The sequence below is a fragment of the Pleurodeles waltl genome, chromosome 8 (assembly GCF_031143425.1).
Source record: "Pleurodeles waltl isolate 20211129_DDA chromosome 8, aPleWal1.hap1.20221129, whole genome shotgun sequence".
Classification (NCBI taxonomy): domain Eukaryota; kingdom Metazoa; phylum Chordata; class Amphibia; order Caudata; family Salamandridae; genus Pleurodeles; species Pleurodeles waltl.
In genome coordinates this window covers 1,358,128,711-1,358,149,797 of record NC_090447.1, presented here as the reverse complement: position 1 = coordinate 1,358,149,797, position 21,087 = coordinate 1,358,128,711, and the positions used below count along the sequence as shown (strand labels likewise).

General features: G+C 42.8%; 1 protein-coding gene across 4 annotated transcripts in view; it reads left to right on the top strand.

Moving 5' to 3' along the window:
• Positions 1 to 449: 449 nt before the first annotated feature.
• Positions 450 to 21,087, top strand: part of YAP1 (Yes1 associated transcriptional regulator) — a 223,449-nt gene continuing 202,811 nt past the window's right edge. The window contains exon 1 of one of the 4 annotated variants that reach the window (XM_069202373.1): positions 450 to 1,177. In XM_069202373.1, the coding sequence (XP_069058474.1) occupies positions 950 to 1,177 (228 nt within the window). In that variant the 5' untranslated portion in view covers positions 450 to 949. The remainder of the gene's footprint in view (positions 1,178 to 21,087) is intronic. The other 3 variants (XM_069202372.1, XM_069202374.1, XM_069202375.1) reach the window with 3 other exon arrangements.

Below are 21,087 nucleotides of genomic sequence, written 5' to 3'. Positions count from 1 at the left end.
TGGAAGAGCTGGTCTGTCGAAGCTTTTCTAACAAACGCAATAGGTCTTGAAAAACTTTGTGAAATATTTACTGCAATTTAGGTTGGAAACAAGGCTGCGATCCAACGTGGTAAGATGAAAGCTTATGCCCCGCGGGGAGGAATTTCTCCCCTGAATATGAAGTAGGAAGCTTAGGCCCCACCTTCCTCAAATCCCTGTTCCTTTGAATTTTTTTTTTCTTACTAACATCCCGGGTTGTAGGCTGCGGGACAACTTGCTGGAGGCCCCGTTCAAATTGCGGCGCCGCCGCTTTTGGTCACAGCGGCCCGTTTCAACGCCTCAAAACACAGCCGCCATTCATCTGGCACTTGGAGCACCTTCTCCGGTCAAACCAACCCCCACTCATCATTCCCTGCTTTCCCAGCCCTAGCGGTGCCCCTCCCCTGAAACCAAGCTAAGCTCCTCCTTCTACGCGTCACAGGGGCCCAGGACGTGACCGAGGGAAAAGTTTGTGGAGACTCCAAGAAACTTTTTATATTCAAGCTGGGACCGATTACAAAGTAGCAATTTCGGTTTGTTTCCTTTTATTTTTCACCTCTGCTCTACAAGGTGGGTCCAGGACTTGGAAAGGATTCTGCATCCCGGTGTGTGAGGTCCCCAACCCCCCCCCATCGGGAACAAGGGGAGGAGAGAGACAGCGCCGCCCCCATCCCCCAGCCCAAGCTGCGGCCAGACGGGGCACTGCGGGAGCAACGAACAAAACAAAAGTTTGGGTCGGAAGTTTTTGTAGCAGTACAGTGGGGAAAAAGTGTGGGAGTATCGGCGAGGAGAAGTGGAGGCCGAGTCCAGGGATGCAGTGCAACCCGAGCCGCAACTCCGCTGCCTGAGCCGGCTCTTCTCCGTGCAGATATTTGGTGCTTGTGAGCCTCAGGCCCCGAGCGAAAAGGCAGCGCCCCTCGCTTGGCCCGCCATGGACCCCATCCAGCAGCAGGGCTCCTCGGCCCCCGCGTCGCAGCCACCAGTGGGACACCAGATTGTGCACGTCCGTGGGGACTCGGAGACGGATCTGGAGGCGCTCTTCAACGCCGTCATGAACCCCAAGAGCGCCGGGGGGCTGCCTCAAACCGTGCCCATGCGCCTGAGGAAGCTGCCCGACTCTTTCTTCAAGCCGCCAGAGCCCAAGTCCCACTCCAGACAGGTGAGCCAGCGGTCGCGCTCCCAGAACTGCCTCTCAACTCCCTTTCCCCAGAAGTTGGGACCCTTTTAGCTGTCCTAGGCAGCCCACCGCATTAAGGGAACGGGGGACGCTCCTCAGCAATTGTTGGGAGCCTCCTTCCCAAACAGTGCATGATCCTCTACAGAAAAGCAAGTCTAAAAAGATGTGCTTTAGTTAAAGAACGAATGGGTCAAGTTGCATTGCGTTCATTTAAAGTATTGCAAATCCTTTGTTTTATTTTAACTATGCTTGTCGGAATGGTAGCAGAAAAACCTACATATTGGATACTCCGCCTCCGTAATATAAATAATCGTGACTGAGGTTGTAGCAACATGAGTACACCCCCCGCCCTTGGGGTGCCAGGAAAAGTGCATCCCATCAGTGTGCTAGAAGTAGCGCCACCATGCAGCGCTACTTGGAGATGCACCAAGACCAATGTGCAATACTTCCGCTGTGGCACTGTGCCAGATGGAGCGCCTACTCGGCAATGATTTAGGTGCATCCCGCGATGCCAGAAGCCCAGTTCAACCTTATCTGTTGGCATGTGTCCCAAGTGCTACCCTCTCCTCCGGTGCACCTAGGCCATTCCATCCTACGTGTACCCCCTTATAAAAATACATCTCAGATTAGCGTGCTAGGAACACCCTCTCCCACAGATGTGCAGTGAGCACTGCCTGAGTCATGGTCCAGCCGCAGCTTCCCGACATAAGCCATCTCCCCGTAGTGAGGAGCTTGTCGCATCAACACACAGCTCTGGGACATCCCATTCATTTCTGTGCCTCTACCCCACCTCCCGGCAACAGCGTGCACTGGGAAATCCCTCTGCCCACCAACCACATTCCACTACTGCTCGCTGTCCAGTATTCCCTTACCCCCACATTATCACAATACCTGGTGTCTGGAACGTGTCTTCTGCACCACCTGTGTGGCAGGGACACCCGGAGCAGCCTTAATGCCCCCGGGTTAGTATCATTCTGCTTCCGTCATGCACCCCCTTAAGGGATGCTGAAGAGCCCCCTCACCCGCTAGTCCTCTCCATCTTTTGCCACCACACTGTTGCCAAAGCAAGGCCCTGCTGTTGCCAGCTCAGGGCTCAGTGGCTCTCAGAGCATCCCCACCACGCATACACCGTTAAAACGTTTTGATGACTTTCATTTTTATACGGTGTATACGTTCTGCGAGCTTTCTTCGGAGATTGATAGAAGAACGGGGTTTCCAGCGATCTTTGTGTGCTGAAGTCTCATGGTGGGTGGCACAGACGGAAGAGCGTTGGAAATTTGATAGGTTTTTTTTCTCCCCTCAGGAATGCAGTGGAATTCGAAGAGAACTAAGGTGTATGTCAACATTGTGGTTTGTCTGTTGCTTGTGTACCCAAATAACTTTTTTTTTGTTGTTGTTGTTGACTTGAGGCGGAAGTTCTTCTAAATACGATTAAAGTACCACCCCTTAACGGGTTCACGTCAGTACAAAGGCAAAGCTACTAGATATTCAGCCTTGTATTTTCTAAGTGTGCCTCGTTCATTTGCAGTGTCGCTATTGTGAAAAGTCTATGCATGTTTTCGTCTTGTAAGGACTTCCTTTCTTGCTCGTCTAGTAGCCAATTAGAGAGCTGCCTAACGTGCTGTTCAGCCATTTTTAAAGTCTACGTGAATGAGATGTAAATCGCGGTATACGTCCATTAGATTCTGGTTAAAGTTGTGCTGTTCATTTCGTTTTTTTGTTTATTTCACATATATATCGCTGGAACGGACAGCGCGAAATATCCACGGAATCTGAGCAATGAATTGGAAAACCTACGTTTTCCTGAGGTTGAACTGAATTTAAAGGAAAACAAAAACTGTGAAATGACCCAGAAGCTTTTTTTTTTCTTTTTTCTACAGAACAATTGCAGAAGGTTAAACAACAAATGGGAAAGTCTTAGATTGAGCGAGTCAGGCGTCAACACACAAGTTTCACACAACATTTTAGCAGCATAAAAAGCGTTCCTTTATTAATGGCGCCTGCACTTTACGTAAAGGCATTCCAAATCTGCGGGCAAGGTTTTCAGATTGCTGCGGGAAAAGGAGTTCAAATCCGCAGAACCAGTGAAGAATATTTTTGTTTCTCTCAGACCCATGCCTAAATAATGCTAGAAACTGCATTTGGCGTGTTTATTTCCAACTTTCCCGTTAACGAGCTAATTAAAATGTAGAGTTTGTTGTCGACCTGGAGCCTATATATGAGGACCTGGGCCTGCCTCTTACGTCTCCAGCCCAACATTCATGTCGCAGGAGCCTTTGTCTGTCCTTGTGTCAGGGTGTGTCCACCTCACACACCCTTCCTCAGGGCCTCGTTTGTGCACCTAACGCAAAAGTGCTTGCTGCATTCTGTTGATCAGTACAGAGGCGACTATGCTGGCTGGCTTCTCTGCAAAGCCTTGAGATGCTGGTGCCCTGCTCCACCCACCATGGAACTCATCTGCTCTTACAATTGAGTACTTCACTCAGTGCTTGCAAGTGTTATTTGTCTATATTAATAGTTGTTACTTTTGGCTGCAGCCATTTCTCCTTCCTTTCTGGTGTTTCTACATGCTTTCCATCTCCTTCGAAATTTAGATCTGTTGGTAATAAAAAAAAAAACTGCTGAAAATATAGGGGGCTATGAAATCTCTCCTGAACTGTGTGCTCTGTTTTTAGCAGACAAAATTGCTACACATTTGGGCTGTCCAGCTTTCTCTGGCAACCAGAGTATAGGAATTAGAGCTGAAAATACTTTGATGTTAATGCTCGGATGTTACACGTCCGTTCTTATTCAGAGATTTGAGGCAGTACTTCAGCAGAGAATATACTCTAGCTATTTCTCTATTGCTCGTTACATTGGGTTGCTTTCCTACACGCCTCCGTTGACTCTTCAAAGCATATGTCATGGCGGGTTGCATAATATCCTCTTCACTACTCCTGTGTGAACTCCAGAGCACGTACTATGGTTGGTGAAAGGCTGCAACCCCAAGAGTAACTAACACTCTTCACCACTCGGCTGTACCCCGTAGTCAATGTGATATTAAGTGTGGAATTTACACCACTCCCAGGATGGTATGTGTTCCCAACCATGGCCACATCTGTTGTCACATAATTCTTCTACAATTGTGCATAGGTGTACAGTTTCGGATATACGACAACAACACAACCCTTCCAATGCAAGTCATACCACACTCACTTGTTCCACACTAGAATCTCATGCTTAAGGGTCCTGTTTTGCTCATCTTTCACATCAAATTATTGTATAGGCACAACAATATAGCACAATAGGAGCCATTTCTGTTTCTTACACACAAATGTCTCCAGTAGACACCGCGCAGCAGAGGCTAGTGTTGTATACGCTTCCGCTGTGCAAAGGTAGTGGAGCACTGTACAGGGTCAAATGCAAGCAGTCAATGAGTGATAGGGGTAGCTGTTTTTTGGTTTGTTGCTGTATTGTGATGTAGCATACTTTGAAGATGTAAGTCATTTGTTATTGTTTAGTTAATTAAAACCATTACAAACAGCTAAAACAATTTACAGTAAAAAGCAAAAGAGAAGATGTGTGCACAGTAAAAATAGAAGGTCCATACAGTAAGACTCAGTTCATAGGAGTACAATTATTGAGACAGCCCCCAAATGGAAAATGTATAAACTTGCAAATTAGTCAGAGTAATCTGAGTGCCAGTTCGTACAATATGGAGCTGTTGGTGGGGTAAAAAAGCTTCTACTGTTCAGTGCTCCGCATACTGGGATAGTACCATTAAATGGGTGGGCATTGTCCGCACCAGATCCATGGCTCCCCATACCAGTCGACTGGCACTGCTTGACTTATGTATTTTGTTATTAGTTGTTGGCCTTTAGCATTGTCTCTTTCCTGGGGGGTGGGGGTGGGAGTGTTAGTCGCTGCATGAGGATATAAAAACAATTGAGCACCTCTCCTGGGCCCACGATGCAATATTCTGAAAACAGGTGGATTAAGCAAGCTGGCAAGTACACACCTTAAGGGCCAGAAAAACGGGTTCAATTATTGATCTCCTCTCTTGTTCTGTCGCACAACAGATGCAACCATGATTCATGTGGATAAGTGCAGAGCCTGCATCCCCCTTTGTCACTGCCGCCAGCTCATGGTGGATTAAACTGTTTTTCCATCCAATGCTGTTGAGGTTTCCCTTGGAGTTAGGAGTTGTTGAGGGGCTGGGCCAATAACGACTTGACTACAATTGATAGGTCTTGCTCCATTGAAATCTTCTTCATTTGCTGGTTAATAGCCTTTTTCCCAGGTGTTGAATGAGACGTCCCCTATTGGTGGGGGTATTGGAGTCAGGGGCGGGGCTGTTTTTTCAATCTCAAGGGATTTTATTGTATTTCTTACTTAGGTGTACCAGGGATTGTCCTGCATTTCAAAGATTCATTTTAGGTGTCCTTTTAATGAGTTAGGCGTTGCTCTCCTGGTCCTGATATAATATTTCATTGTGGAGGCTTGAAATTCTAGAGTTTGCCTATCCAGCCCTAGTTCCAACCTCAGCCTGGCTCGGCGTGCATGATGTGGCAATTTATATATTTTCCTATATGCACTGTAGTGGGATTGTTCCAAGGCTGAGTCTAGGGCCCCTGGGTAGGCGTAATGGCTGTACTGCAAGGCTGGTAGGAGAGTTGCCTTCGTTACCCTTAGTATTGGCTCTGCAGAGGTGCTGTGCAGCAGCCAATACATCTGACCAATCCTGTACGTAATGGTGGCATTCTCTTTTTTTTTTGATGGCGTTTACCTGTGCTACACCAAAGCTACTTTCACTGAACCACATGTCCAGGTAATTGTACTTCCTGGCTGTGCTGATGATGTTACTTCCCAAGCGCCAAGAAGCAATCTTTTTAATCCTATATCTTCTAAAGATTACAACCTTTGGTTTGCCTTGGTTTAATTGGAGATGGGTAGACTGTTTTAAAGGTGTTCAGTGCCCACTTCAGTCCAGATCTAGTGCAGTCCATAATCACAATATTGTCTTCATATCAAATAATTTGCAGTTTAATGGTCCCTAGTTTGAGACGGATGAAAAAGCAGGATTCCAAATATTTCCTCAAATCAGCAGTAAACAGGTTGAACCGCATTAGGGCCATGACACAGCCCTGCTTTAGATCACATGTTGTTCCAATATTCAATTAAGTGTACACCGGTTAGTTTTCATGTACCAGTGTACTACAACATTGTGGCTCTTAGCAGTACAGGTGGTATACCCCAAGCATCAGGTTCCTCCATAGGGTTTCCCTATGCACTCTGTCAAAAGCTGCACTCAAGTCAGTAGAGCAGCAGAAAGGCAGCATGCTGTTAACTTGGGTGGCTTGGTGCCTCACACAAGATAGAACAAGGATGTTGTCCACTGTTGATGTCCCAGCTCTAAAGCTTGATTGGAAAAATTGTAAAATTTCTTGCTCTTGGGCTCACATCTCTAGTTGTTCCCATAGGACCTGGGTGTAGGCTTTAACTGCTACATCAAGGAGGGCATTTAGGAGTTAGTTTTTCTGCCACTGGCCGTTTCCCCTTTTTTGTATATAGGGCAGAGAATTGATCCCCCTCCAAGCATCAGGGACCTTTGCTGTTTGAAGTGCGCCGTTAAAGAGTGGAGACGTCAGCCATTCCATTTTTGTTTCGGGGTGCATTTGAACAGACTAGCCAGGAGACCGTTCGGCCCAGGGGCCCCATCCCTTCTTATTCACCTGATGATGCATTTGACCTTATTGATACTTTTATATTCTGCTACTGGACCCCCTCCGAATGAGATGGTAATTCATGGCCTGAGCTGGCACCTCTCAACATCCTGATGGCTGACTTCCCAAAGGGTATTACCCTGTCGAACTTTCGGTAATTGGGAACTACCCCGGAAATGCTGAGAACCAGCGGGGCCGCATTGTTCTCGGTGTATAATTCTGTAACATGCCGATCCCATGCCACTTCTGGAACTCCATTCTCTCTTGTTTGCTGCTATTGTTCATTTGGATTACATATTTCCAGAATCACACTTGGTTATAGTCTCTTAACAGGTGATAACCCATTCATTTTGTTTTCCGGCCTCTTTTTGATCCGAGTCCATTTTTGTGTGGATTAAGCACACTTGTTTAACCAAGTTGCTGACAAATTCTGTTTATAGAGCCTCTGGGCTCTGTGGAGGTCTCTCCTTGAGGAGCTGATGGCTTTGTCAAATGGGTGTAATGCTCTCCTAACCCCTCCTGACTGCAGTGAGAGTACTTTGGAGAGTTGTTTAACTGTTTCCTAAATTAGAACAGTGTGGGGGTGGTCCTTATGGATACAGTAAATAAATGTTGTTCCAGATCCTAGGTATAGGCATGGAAGAGGCCAGCTGCTTTAAAAAAAAAAAAAAAATATATATATATATATATATATATATATATATTTTTGGAGTACGCGTTTTGCTTTCTAGTCCGGCTTGAATGCCACTTGTCTTGTGGACAAGCTCACCATCTCTGGAGGCAAGTGGGGTGCTCATCACAATGACTTTGTAAATGATGCAGCTGGTTTTGGTGATAATGCTGATCAGTAAGGGGAGCCAGTAGAGTTTTGTCAAGATTACGTGATGCTGGATTAACTGTAGAGTCTGAGAAATGTAAATTCATTGTTAAGGAAATAGAATGTTTAGGTCACCTGACAACTTCAGAGATTAAACCAAAACATATGTTGGTAGATACCATAAGTAATCTACGATCACCTCAAAATAAAGAAGCTGTAAAAATTTTAAGGAATGGCTGAGTTTACAACAAATTATTTTCACACTTTGCCGAAAAGACAGGTTGTATGAGGAACTTGTTGAAGAAGAGAAGAGTTTATTTTGACATCAGAATATGAAAGTGGATTCAAGGATGTGAAATCTAGTTTGAGGAAAGCTCCAAGTTTAGGAAGTTTTGATCCTAGAAATGAGTCCTATATAATGACTGATGCAAGCTCGAGAAGCTTGGGAGCGGTGCCCATGCAAAGAGTTAATGGAAAAGACAGAACAATCTTGTTTATATCAAAAGGATTGAAGAGAGCAGAATTGAATTATTCTGTTGTGGGAAAAGAAGCACTAAGTGTGTATTGGGTGGTACAAAAATTATAGAAATTTCTATGGGGATGGGAATTTGAGGTAGACACAGACCACACACCTCTTAGGGAGGTATTCTCTAAGAAGGGTATTGATTTTGTATCACACAGAATTAGAAAGTGGGTAGTTGCATTACAGGAATTTGAGTTTGTCACATCATATGTTCCAATAACATATTAGTAGATTGCTTTTTGAGACTGGGTGATATCAAGGAATACATTTCCGAAGAAGGAGATTGCTTTGGTGGTGAAGAGTATGAGGAAAAGATCAATGTCTGTTTAATAACTGATGGAATAATCTGGGAGGAAGAGTGGAGAGAACACTTAGAAAAGGATAAGGTATTAAAAAATGTCAGGGAAATTATATCTACAGGATGGGATTAGAAAAATGAATGTAAAGAAGAACTCAGGTTATAGAAGATGGCTCACCAATGAGGGGAAACAATTTGATACCTCCTGAAAGTGTGAGGAAAAGACTTGGTTGATAAGGCTCACGCTAGCCATATGGGAATTTCTACATCCAAGGCAAGAGAGAGAGCGAAGGATATTGGTGGCCGGCGATGGATTTATTGATTGCAAAAGAAGTAGTAATTGTGTGGAATGTATTCGCAGTGACAAAGTGCTGAAGTGTAGGACTCAACCTATTGTTCTAGGAGAACAATCGACTGGACCATGGGTGGACATTGCCTTAGACATACTTGGCCCTGTAAAAACAAAAACTAATGACGGATATGTTTTGGTGCGTGTTGATATGTTTTCACTTTGGCCTGAGATTAAAATGGTAAACTCTAAAGAATCAGAAGTAGTGATAGAATTTTTGTAAGCGTTTTATTTGAAAGAGAGAGTTTTCCGTTGACCCTACTCTCTAACAATGGGGTTTAGCTAACTTCCAATGCAGTGGAAGAATTCTTGAATTTGAGAGGCATCAAGCATAACTAGCTGCTCTATATCATCCAGAAAGCAGTGTTGTAGTGGAAAGGTGCATTAAGGTTTTGAACAAGACACTGCAGCGAGCTCTCATGAGTGGGGTTAAATGGGGAAAAAGAAGAAAAGTAAGAGCATAGGCTTCCACCACATTGTTCTGAATGAGAAGAGAATGGTATGGAAGATCAGATTAGAAAAGTTGAAGGAGTAAGATAGGGAAGCAATGTAGAAAATAAAGAAGCAATATGATAAGAGAAAGGCAGTGAAAAGAACAGAGGTGGTTGTTGGTGATTGGGTAACAATAATATCTCCCAGGAAAGACAATCAAGTCTAAGTTCATATGATATTTTATTCAAACATACAAGTATTCATTTCTGTTCTGAAATGTGTAGGTGTCTTAGTGAATCTGATTTCTATTTCGTACAAAGTTGACACTGTGTAATATCCAGGGCCCCTGGAATTATGTGGCAGGGCCAAATTATGCAGCAAGAAAAGGAAAATTATGCAACTTAATGAGACACATTTTGTGCTGGTAGTTACTTCATAATTTTGTCATTTTTAAACTTGTTAACACTGTCTAGGCATTGTTAAACGTGTTAACACTATATGCATTGGTTTCACCTCATTCGTACCAGTATAACATCCAAATAGAGCAATAACCAACTGAAAGGTGACACATCAGCCTTTGTAAAGGGACCTTCAGTGTGCAGTAACACGTGTCGTTGCCTATTTTTAGTAACTTTTGAACTGTTGGAACTAGCAACACATTTTTTGTTAATCTGCAGATTGTGCAGCACATGATAGATTAAGTGGCAAATGCAGTGTTAGAAATGGGGTCTCTAGTTGGCAGTGGTTTGCACCCTGTCCAAGTAGGGACCCTCACTCTAGTCAGGTTAAGGGAGCAGCACAGCTAAAATAACCCCCGCTCACCCCCTTAGTAGTTCAGCAGGAGCAGTCCGGCTAATCTCAGAGGCAATGTTGAAAGTATTTGTACACACCACACAGTAACACAGTAAAAACACTACAAAGGGACTCCACGCCAGTTTAGAAAAATAGCCAATATTTATCTGAATAAAACAAGACCAAGTGACAAAAAGTCAACATACACAAGCAGATATATCACTTTAAAAAAGTTGCAAAGAGTCTTAATCCAAAGGAATCAATGGTTGTCTCTTTTCAACACACAGTACCTGGGATGCGGCAAAAACAAAAGACAATGCAGGCCGCAGAGGAGGTGAGACGCTGGAAAACAAAGTGATGCATCAGTTCCTTACTGACAGGGAAGGTAATGTGTCAAATCTCTCCCCATAGGAGAGGGGATGTTTTGGTTTTCGGTCATGCAGCCTCCGTTCCTTGCAGTGGTGTGGGGTCGATTGGAAAATGACGCCCAGGGACAATATGTGGGAAAATCCAGATGCACTGTGAGGATAGAGCTGTGGTGGGACAGGCGCTGCGTCCGTTCTACAGGCGCTGCATCAGTTCTTCTGCTGCAGCGATCTAAAGTGTGGATTTTCTTCCTCAAGACACCAATTTCAACTTCCAGGGACTGGGTTTGGCACCACTTGGCAATTCAGGACTCAACAGAAGAGCAGATGCAGTCTTTGATGTCCCTGAGACTTCTTAACAGGAAGCAAGCCCAGCTCAAGTCCCTGGAGCACCTTGGAAAGCAGGATGTAGAAAGCAAAGTCCAGTCCTTTCACTCCCAGGACAGAAGCAGCATTCAGCTCTTCTTCCTGGCAGAATGTCCTCAGTCCAGAAGTGTTCTGAAGTTGTGGTCTCAGAGGCCCAGTACTTAAACATATTTCTGCCTTTGAAGTGGGCAAACTTCAGAGGAAATTCTTTGTAGTGCACAAGACCCTGCCTTTCCTGCCCTAGCCCCAGACACAATGCAGGGGGTTGGAGACTGCTTTGTGTAAGGACAGGCACAGCCCTTCTCCCACCACTCTAGCCCAGGAAGACCCATCAGGATATGCAGGGCACACCTCTGCTCCCTTTGTGTTACTGTCTAGAGCGAACAGCCCAACAGTCATCCTGACCCAGATGTGTATTCCACAGACTGCCAGAGGCACAAAATGGTTAAGCAAGAAAATGCCCACTTTCTAAAAGCGGCATTTTTAAACTTACTTCTTTTGGTGAAGTTGGTTTTTAAATTGTGATTTCAGAGCCAAACTCCATATTTCTATCTTCTCCAAATGGAAAATTACACTTAAATGATATTTCAAGGCAATCGCCATGTTAACCTACTTGAGATATAGGACTTGCAATGGTGAAAAACGCCTAGGATGACGCAACGGCGCTCCTTGATCCCTCAAGGGACAGTTGAAATCCTGAGCAACTGTGGAGGCTGGCTGGGGTCTTGCTCTGACTTGTCAGGAGCATGACACAAAAGTTAAGAGTAGGATGGCAACCCATTGTAAATGAGCAAGCTGTAAAGAATCTAAGTGCGTTAGGGCTGAAAACGCCAACAGGATAGCTCAATCTTATTAAGGATGGGTGTTGGCCATTCAGGGAACTCCACATCAACACCTGGATCGCCTGTAATCTAACCCAACCTGTGTAATTAATAAACTTGCAACATTTTTATCCACAGAGTGTGTCATTGTCATTTATTATGTTGCATGCATGGATGTGTTGTAATTTCAAGATCCTCCCATCCTCAAATGGCTAGGGATAGCAATGCTAGGTGTATTCCACAATGTTGTTGTTTCTCAGTTCAATCTGCTATCTAATTTGGTAGTGTTTGTCAGTAGTTTGTGTAAAGGAGGAAAATACAATATGTTTGTTCGAATTCATTAAGGGTGAAGAAAGCTGGAGAGGTCCGCATTGGCATCTTGGACATAGCTCAAAATATCATCCATGTACAGTGAGACTGCTTGATTATTCCCTTGTATTTGGATCCTCCAGTGTGCACCTCTAAGGGGGGGAGGGGGTGGGGAGAGCAGCAAGTGGCTCCACCGCCATTGCAAAAAGTGGGCAACTATGGCGCTTGTATCTACGGTTGGTACAAGGACCGGAAATACACAATCTGTCTTTACCTTTGTTGTCCAGTCAGTATATATGATTTATATGTTATTTGTAAAACACACAACTCACCTGGAGGATGTCCTGGTGCTGAAGTATGAGCTGCATGGGCAGGGCTGGGGCTAGATGAGAAGCCGGTCTTCAGACTCTAGTGGAATTCAGAAACTGAGATGGTGGCTCTGATGTGCAAGGGTAGGTCGGCTCAGCCTTTAGGTGGGAGGTAGGTGAAGGTGCAACCACTTGATCTGCATATGCATGGGGTGTGAGTGAGTAGGAGTCCTGCTGAGCAGAGGTTTCTGAAAGTTTGTGATTGAGTTTCGTGGGAGCATGTTGTGCAATGCCTTGTATGTGTGTGTGAGGAGTTCGAGGAGTGCTCATTTGTAGATAAGGAGCCACTGGAGCTCTTTGAGGTGCAAGATGATGAGTGGGAGGTTGAGGGTGACCCGGGGCAATTCGTTTTGTATGGTCTGGAGTCTTGTGGTCAGTTAGGCGTCGATTCTGACAGTGAGTGCTTTGCCATACTCCAGCTTGCTGGTGATGAGGGCTTGGTTGATGGTTCCGTGAGTGTTGGTTGGGAGCCATGTGAAGATCTTCACGTGTGTGTGTGTTTGCTTATGCATGCGCAGTGATGTAAGCCAGGCTCACTGACTGGGTGTAGCCTATCAGGAAGGAGCATATCAAATGAAGTGTGGGTTTATAAATGCTGACTTTGTGCGCAGTTGGTGGATGAGGACGGGGCCGGCTGTAGTATTGAAAGCTGCGGAAAGGTCAAGTAGATTAATAGCCTCTATCTATGATCATCTGGATATCGTCTGTGATCACGAGGGCGGTTGCTGTACTGTGGCTGGCCTTAATCCGCATTGAGTGGTGTGGAGTAGGTGGTTGTTGTTGAGGTGGGTGACTAGGCATTTATCATCTTTTCCAGGACTTTTTCTGGGTGGGATAGTGGTGAGCTAACCAGTAGTTGGCTAGCAACCCTGGGTTTGTTGAAGAAAGAGAACATTATGGCATGTTTCCAGACATGCAGGTATGTGGCTGGGATGATTGAGTTGTTCAGGATCGGTGCTCCGAAGTATATGGACTGCATGCTTGTTGCGGTTTCTTTTATTTACCTGTGTACTTACATAATCCAAATAATTTTAATAATACATACATATAGCTCCAGTTTAGGGAGGCAAAGGCTTTCTCCTGGTCAAGGGGTATGCAGACTGCTCGTTGCCACACCTCGTTAGAGCTGCAGATTATTTTCCATCATCTATGAAGATTAAATGAAGTATTGTGGCATGGTATGAAACCTGTCTGGTCTTGGTGTGTTAGATGCTGTAGCTTTGGGAGGAGTCGGCGAGTCAAAATCTTTGTCAGTTTTTTTTATAATCCACATTCAGTATTGCTAATGGTCTGTAAGATGCAACACTGGTGGGATCTCAACCAGGTTTTGGTATCTTGATAATAAATACTTCTTGCATATTAGGGGCCAGGGAATCAATCGAGTGGGGACTCTCATATAATTTTAATGATTGAGACCCTAGTTGGGTAGAGAATGTCCTACATATAGTATGCTGCTTGGATACTATTTGTACCTGGAATTTTCCCTCTAGGCAGTTCATAAGGGCCCCCATTAATCTCTTCAAGCCTATCTGGTTGTGTTAGGGAGTCATTAGTGTCTACTACAAATCTAGACTCAGCAAAATCAGCTAAGAGTACATTTGTTTCTCCATACAATGCAGAGGCAATCATAATACACATTATTGATGTCTGCTTGATTGTGTACTGTGTCTCGGGTATCATATTGATTGCTAGAGGAATAGTGTGCGATAGGGCAGGTTTAATAAGGAGAGCAAAATAAACCCAGCAGACTATCTCCTTCATTATGAGTTTCAGCTTGAGACAACATACAATCATGGCAACAAAGGATTTCTATGTTATTGTGGTATTTATTTTTTAGCGGGTGTCATTTTTCTTTGGTGATTTGGGTCTCGAGTCTGCATATCTGTTTTAATTTGAATTATCTCTTTGTTAAATGTCTGTGTGGACCAGACTGTGGATTGGATGAAGTAACCTCTAGTTATGTTCTTGAAAGCCTCCCAGTCTACTAAAGTTGAGGCTGCCATGTTAAAATGTTCTTTAAAGTAAGTATCAATGTGTTCTTCCATCGAACGATGAAACACAGCATCCACTGTGGACATAACCAACATTCGCCATGTTGGAGCACGTTTTAAAATTCTTCCCTCAAGAGAGCTGCCAAAAGATATTTGTGGTCAGGAAATGTCTTGGAATAATATATGATCTATGTGGTGCAAATGTGTAATTCAGTTGTGCAGACAAATCTGTCTAGGTGCAAGTTCATATCACTATTACATAAATGGATCTGTAAATGGTCTGTAATCTGGGCAAACTGATAGAAAGAGCAGCATTTGCCCAGAAATCACAATTCATTGAACATAACTTCATACTTAACAACTTCCAAACAGGATTCTCTCCAGGAAGAGAGACAAAATCTGCCCTCGTTGCCATCTTGGATGACCTTAAAAACACAGTAGACCTGAACTGGGTTACTGCTCTACATGTTTTGGACCGTTCAGCTACCTTCAACACAGTTCACCATAACACTCTAATTCAAAGACTCTATGAAGCCGGCATAGAGAGTGCAGCTCGTAACTGGATCACATTCTACTTTCATAACAGTACACATGTCATCCATGCTCTCCTTTTTCTCATCTGAACCATACTTCACAAAAGCAGAAGTTCCTCAAGGCCCTATCATCTCACCCACACTTTTCAACACCTACGTAAAGTTATTACTGGCAGTGATCAATGAATTTCAGCCCACATGCTGTAACTATACAGATGACGCATTTAAGCTTCTTAAACTGGGCAGCCTCAAAGACATTAAAAACTTTAATCTTCAGTTGTCCCAGTAGATGACATGGAGCCACCTCGTATTGAATGGTTCAGATACTGAAATAATCACGTGGTGATGAGAAAAATTATGGCCTAACAGTCTGAGACCACCTCCTAAAGGAACTAAGAAACCTTGGAATGAACATAGACTTAAAATTATACATGAATTACCAAATGGACAAGTTAGCAAGATGAAGCTTCATTACTATGAAAACTCTGCAACACATCTTTCATCACCTAGGAGTTCAACACAAGGTCCAAGCTACTGTCTCTCTTTTACAGTTTTACGCTATGAAAAACTACAGCACATTCAGAACTCTGCTGCCAGACTACTACATCAAGCTGCCTTGTATCACTCACAAAACAATACATGGAACAGGGCCACTTACAATCACCAAATACATACAACAAAAGAACTTCTGCTCCAGATTGGCATTTCACCTCAAAACCTAAGCTTACAAGGATTAAACTATGGGTGGCACATCTTTCTCGGATCAAGCAGCCAAACTATGGAATTCATTACCCCCAAACATAAGAGCCACAGATACCTATCTTATCTTCAGAAAACTACTCAAGCTGGCATTTTCCTACATAATCGCCACATTCAAAACACAAATGTACATCATATGCCTGTGCGTGTAAAGAAGTGTAATTTGATTATATGTATGTATGTATTTAGATATGTTCTTTTGTTTAAAAAAATATATATTTCTTATGGTTCAAAAATATGTAGATGTTCTTTAGGCTGCTTAACAAATGTATATTATTTATGGTTGAAAATATATATATTTGTACATTATTTTGTGCTTAACATGTATATAGGCCACTGCATAGCTTTCATATTTTATTTGATTGGATGCTTATGGGTCTCTTTTTATTTTATTTATCTGTCACTATATGCAAATATGATCATAACTAAGTGCTTCACTATTGACATACTGAGGAAAACATAAAAATAAAATAAATATGCAAAAATACACAAATAAATTAGCTTTTATGTACAGCAACACCTGAAAGTCTGAATTTCAAACTATCTATCCATACTTGCACATTTGGAAGTTTAAGCAATACAATGTTCTCTTTATTATGTGCTTTGTAAATGTATACTCCTATTTAATTACATATCTATATATTTATTACTCTACTCCTACAGTAGACAGAAAAAAGCCTTCAACTCCTTCCAGTGCACTCAGTTGTCTGATACTATACCTTGCTCACTATCTCCACTACCTCCACGCTGACAGACTAAATCTCATTCTATTATGTTCCCCAAAATATCTTTTCTTGAATCTTCCCTTCTCTATCCGTCCTTGACTCAACCAAAACGTAGTGCTACTACTGTGATCTCTCATGTAACCCTTTCTAGACTGTTCCTCCTCTATCCTTCCTTGACTTGCAGCCAAACTTAATTTAGGACTATGATCTCGAAATAACAGTTCCAGACTCTTTCCTTCTGATTTCCTTCTTTGATTTATCCCAAACCTCATCCAGCTAAAAGGAATTCCCACATAACACTAACCGCAACTTCCCGCCTATAGCCCCTCTTTATCATATTCATTCAAACTAAAACATGTCCACTACTCAAATTAACAATTTATATTTCCCTATGCTAATCCACTATTGATCCTTTGGGTTCCAGAGTAGCGCCCTACTTGCAGAAAAGTGCTTCAATGCCTCGTCACGGGTAGTAAGCGCTGTATAAATACAATTACAATTTACAACTAATAAGAGTGTTATTCCTATAGTGAGTTCCAGATTCACCATATGTCGGTGAGCCGCCAGCGTCGAAGCCACATTTGCAGTGATTTTGCATTCTGTGTAGCTAGCGATTGCGGGAGAGCAGGGAGGAAGTGATCTATCTTAGTCTCTAAAAAATTACCTCCAATAATCCATGGAACATGTATCAAATCCACCAGCCAAGCTGAAACTCGAACCCATTAGGCAGTCTGGCCGACACTGGGGCCATATAGACAACCTATTACTATTGGTCTACCATCTAATCTGCCCTTGATTAAGATGTGCCACCTTTCTGTGGCAATCACAGAGCTATCTAATATGAAAAACGCTTCTGCTTTAATCAAAACCGATGCTGCTTATAGGTTCCTTATCCAGAACTTGGAGACCAGTTCCCTGCATACAAATCTTATAATTTGCAAAGTCGCGGGTATGGCAACCCCAAAATCACTGGTCCCTATATTCAGTAGCCATTTTGTGAGTCATAGGATTCTGTACAACTTGACAACATGTCTGTTGCAACCCATTCCAGCTTACATATACCGGGTTGCTTTATTCACCTATTTGTGAGTCGCAGAGCTCTGCATCAAAGAATTGGACCACAGTTGCAGTTGCTAACCATTCAAAGGTTACAGACACCCACTTGCAATGGTAACTAATGTCCAGAGTGGAAACTGTCCTTGTGGTACAGATTCCACTCTGTGAATGCTGGCAAGTGCCCTTGGAAGGGAGCAGATAGTGGTCCAGTGGATCAGTGCCTGTTCTTGCTCCAATATTATTCCTTGAAAGTAAAGTTTTATTTAGTTTTAATAAAAACCCTGCCCCTATAAAATACAAGGCTACTTTAAAAATGTCACGTGTAAGGAATGATGTCAGTCGTTTGTAGACCTCCAGCCATTGTTCACGTGGATTTGTAAAATGTCTCCTGCCTCAGTAATATTAAGCAAGCATTTAGTATTTGGTGGCAAATATCTTACCCTGCCAACTGCGTTGTAATCTTAAGAATTCTGCCTGGGCCGTAGTTGTCTCTTGTAAAGCCAAATGTACTGTGGACATTTATTTTAGTTAACAGACTGGATTTTGTGTATTTTCTGTATCAAGCTCATCTCCCACACATTGTGTCAGTAATGTTTTTTTTAATTAGCTGTTATGTTTTGCTTAAGAGAGTGTTTTGGTCTGCTGTACTTATGGCATGGTGAGTGATACAGTGCATGAGAGCCAACCTGCACAGCATGGCGCAAGATGATTTTTACAGAATCAAGCAAGTAACAAATCCATAAAGGACAGCTCTTCAAAGTTATCTGTCCAACATAAGCTAGAGAACAAAAAAACATCTCTAGTTTCTCAGCCTGTAAAAGGGTCACGGAAACTTAAAGAGGGTAGGCCAATCTTGTTTTGTGGCATGTGAGCCTACAATTTCAGGATACAAAGAAATGTGGATTTCTATTGTTGCAGTAGCGGGGGACCAGTAGTATGTAATTCGTGGTCAATATGTGTGTTATCAACAGAGCTGAAGCATGTCTACTGCACATGTGTATTGTTTATAGTTTTTGGCTAGGCAGACTACATGATGTCTATAAACAATTTTCTTAACTGAAGGAAACAAACCTCTCCATACAGTGTACAGTTGCTAGTATGGGAAAGCTCCCATCTGCTACCATTGTATTGTGATGGTATGGGATGTCAGTATAAAGAAAAGTCAGCAGCAGTTTGCAGTGATCATTGGTGTGCTTGAAGACACCAGATCTTCTGTAGTTAGAACGTCACTGGCACTGAAAGGGTCCAATAACTGCAGTGGAGGTATGGCAGGCAAGTTGTTCAGTGCAGCAGCCACAGCTCCTCGTTGTTCCTGGTAGGTCTGAAAGAGTGATGGTCCATCGGTTTGTGTATGGTTGAGGCAAAAGCATCCTAGCTGTTTAGCCTTATGTTTGGGTTTGGGATTCACTGTTAATGGCTGACTGTTACATACCTCTCCCCCAAGTCACATACATCTACTCACTCTGTGAAAAAAAATAGATTGTTGGTCAGCAGTTATTCAGCCATTGGTCTTATTTTAAAGCCTGCAGCTAATGTTATCCAAATATGCCTTTGAGCCCACAGGCCTGGGTGCATAGCATATTTAAGTGAGTCATGCTTAAATAGTAATTTACTGTCTCTGCACTAACAGAATTAAAAAGTACAACACACACTAAATCATCCTTGCTATCTTCAAAGGCCTGTTTTATGTGTAAAGTTCCTAAATGTCTATATCAGGCTTCTCCAGCAAGTAGCTCTTGATCTACTGGAAGCTCCCCCACTACCTGTAAGTAGCTCTCCTTTGTGCAGTACAGCATACTAAACAAAAAGATTTTGCTTTATGAATAATATATGTATGTCGGAATTGACCTGAGACAAAAATGGTGTATTTTCAGTACTCTTAACCTGATGTTTGGTGAAAAATGGTTGCATTTCTAAAATATATTGTGCTAACACTGTGCAATAGGGAGATGTATAACTCATATTATTACCCTGTAGAGACATTCCAAATCAATAAATCTAATATACATACATATATACCTTACTGATGGTAACCCTGCCTGATGCAGTGAGATGATCACTGCTGGTAATCTTGCATATGATGGCCCCTAAGGTAATCTCTCTGATGTGATCACTATTACACAATTAAATATAGTAGCACTGGACGATTTTCACTGGACAGAAGTAGCTCTTATTATGGAAGAGGTTGCAGACCCTGGGTCTATATTGTTCTAGGGAACAACTCGGATCGTGTGGACATTTTGCTCAGCATTTAATTCTGATTCATTGGACTTACATTTTTTGTGCTGGTGGCATAAGGACAGGCTTCAGAAAAGATGTTTGTCCTGCCCTAAACCCTGGCAGCCCCCTAATGTGGTATGACAGAGACTCTTTTCCCCAGTGACTAGATTTCCTGCAGCCGAGAGCTGCCATGAAAAAAGTGTGAATGGCAATTATGGTCCTCCCGGAGAAGAAGAGACCTACTGGGAGATTACAAGGTATCACATACACACAGGAAACATCTACTTGCTCCTATTAAAGTAAAGTACATACTTTCTCAGGAAGTAAATTCTGGATTTTTCTTGTTTCGTTCAGGGAAGATGCATAGCTTGAAATATGACAATGGTAGTGGTGGATAATGTTCTGTTTCCCATCTACAACAAATAATACTAATTTGGCAGAATTCTTGATCTCATGAATAAGGAGAGTGGTCTGACCATTATGACACCTTTTACCAAGGCTGTTGATTTAGCTTTATTGAGAATAAGCCATTCCCTAAATTACATATTGGTGATGGAAGCGCACAATATTGTTTGTTATTGTGTTGTCACTGGGAAATTAAATTATCATGTCCATTAAACATTTCTATAAACACACATGTTTATGCTAATAACAGGACAGCTTATTTTGAATATAAACAGTCTTTTCATTATAGCAGGGAACCCAACACACTCTGTTCCTTCATTGGGAATTTTCAAGGTAACCGAGCAGTATTGAGCACCTGGAGATGGATAGGGTATTCATAGCGGCCAGTGTGTAATGTTGTATGTAGAAATATAAGTACATTATATCTCTTGAGGGCTGGGCTTTTCATGTCCTATGTTTGTGTGTGTGTGTGTAGGTGTCAAAAGTGGTGGTTCAAATCTGTACCAAAGCGTTATAACGTACTCCGTTTGTAGCAGAGGTTGTCCAGTGTAACTAATGCCATGATAGATTAAAATATTCTCTTGGCCTGTGATCGGATTGGTGAAAGTGACAGGCTGTGAATTTCTACATTGTTTTCATTCGAGGACTTATACTAAAAGCATTGTGATGTGCTCCAGTCATCGATATGAAAGATACGTTGTGAATCAGTCTTTGAAGCTGGTCCTTTCCGAGCCATATTGGCACCTTAACCACAATAAGGGATGTATACGTTGAATTATTCGCCCATTTTGGAAAACTACTTGTGTATTGCTTTCTGGGAGTGCTTTTAACCGCAACGCAGAAGAATTATTTAAAAGTTGGTTTGGACCTAGAGTTGGAACTTTGTAAGACTAGAGGACCTTCCACAAAACAGTGCTGAATTATCACAATATCTGTGGGCTCCCTACATCTGGATGAAAACAAAATGGCATTTTGAAAAGGTGAAGAGAAGTGTGCTTGCCTCCTGTGAAATGACTGAGACTTGGGATCCTGATTGCTCTTGAGCCCAAAACTCTGGGCCC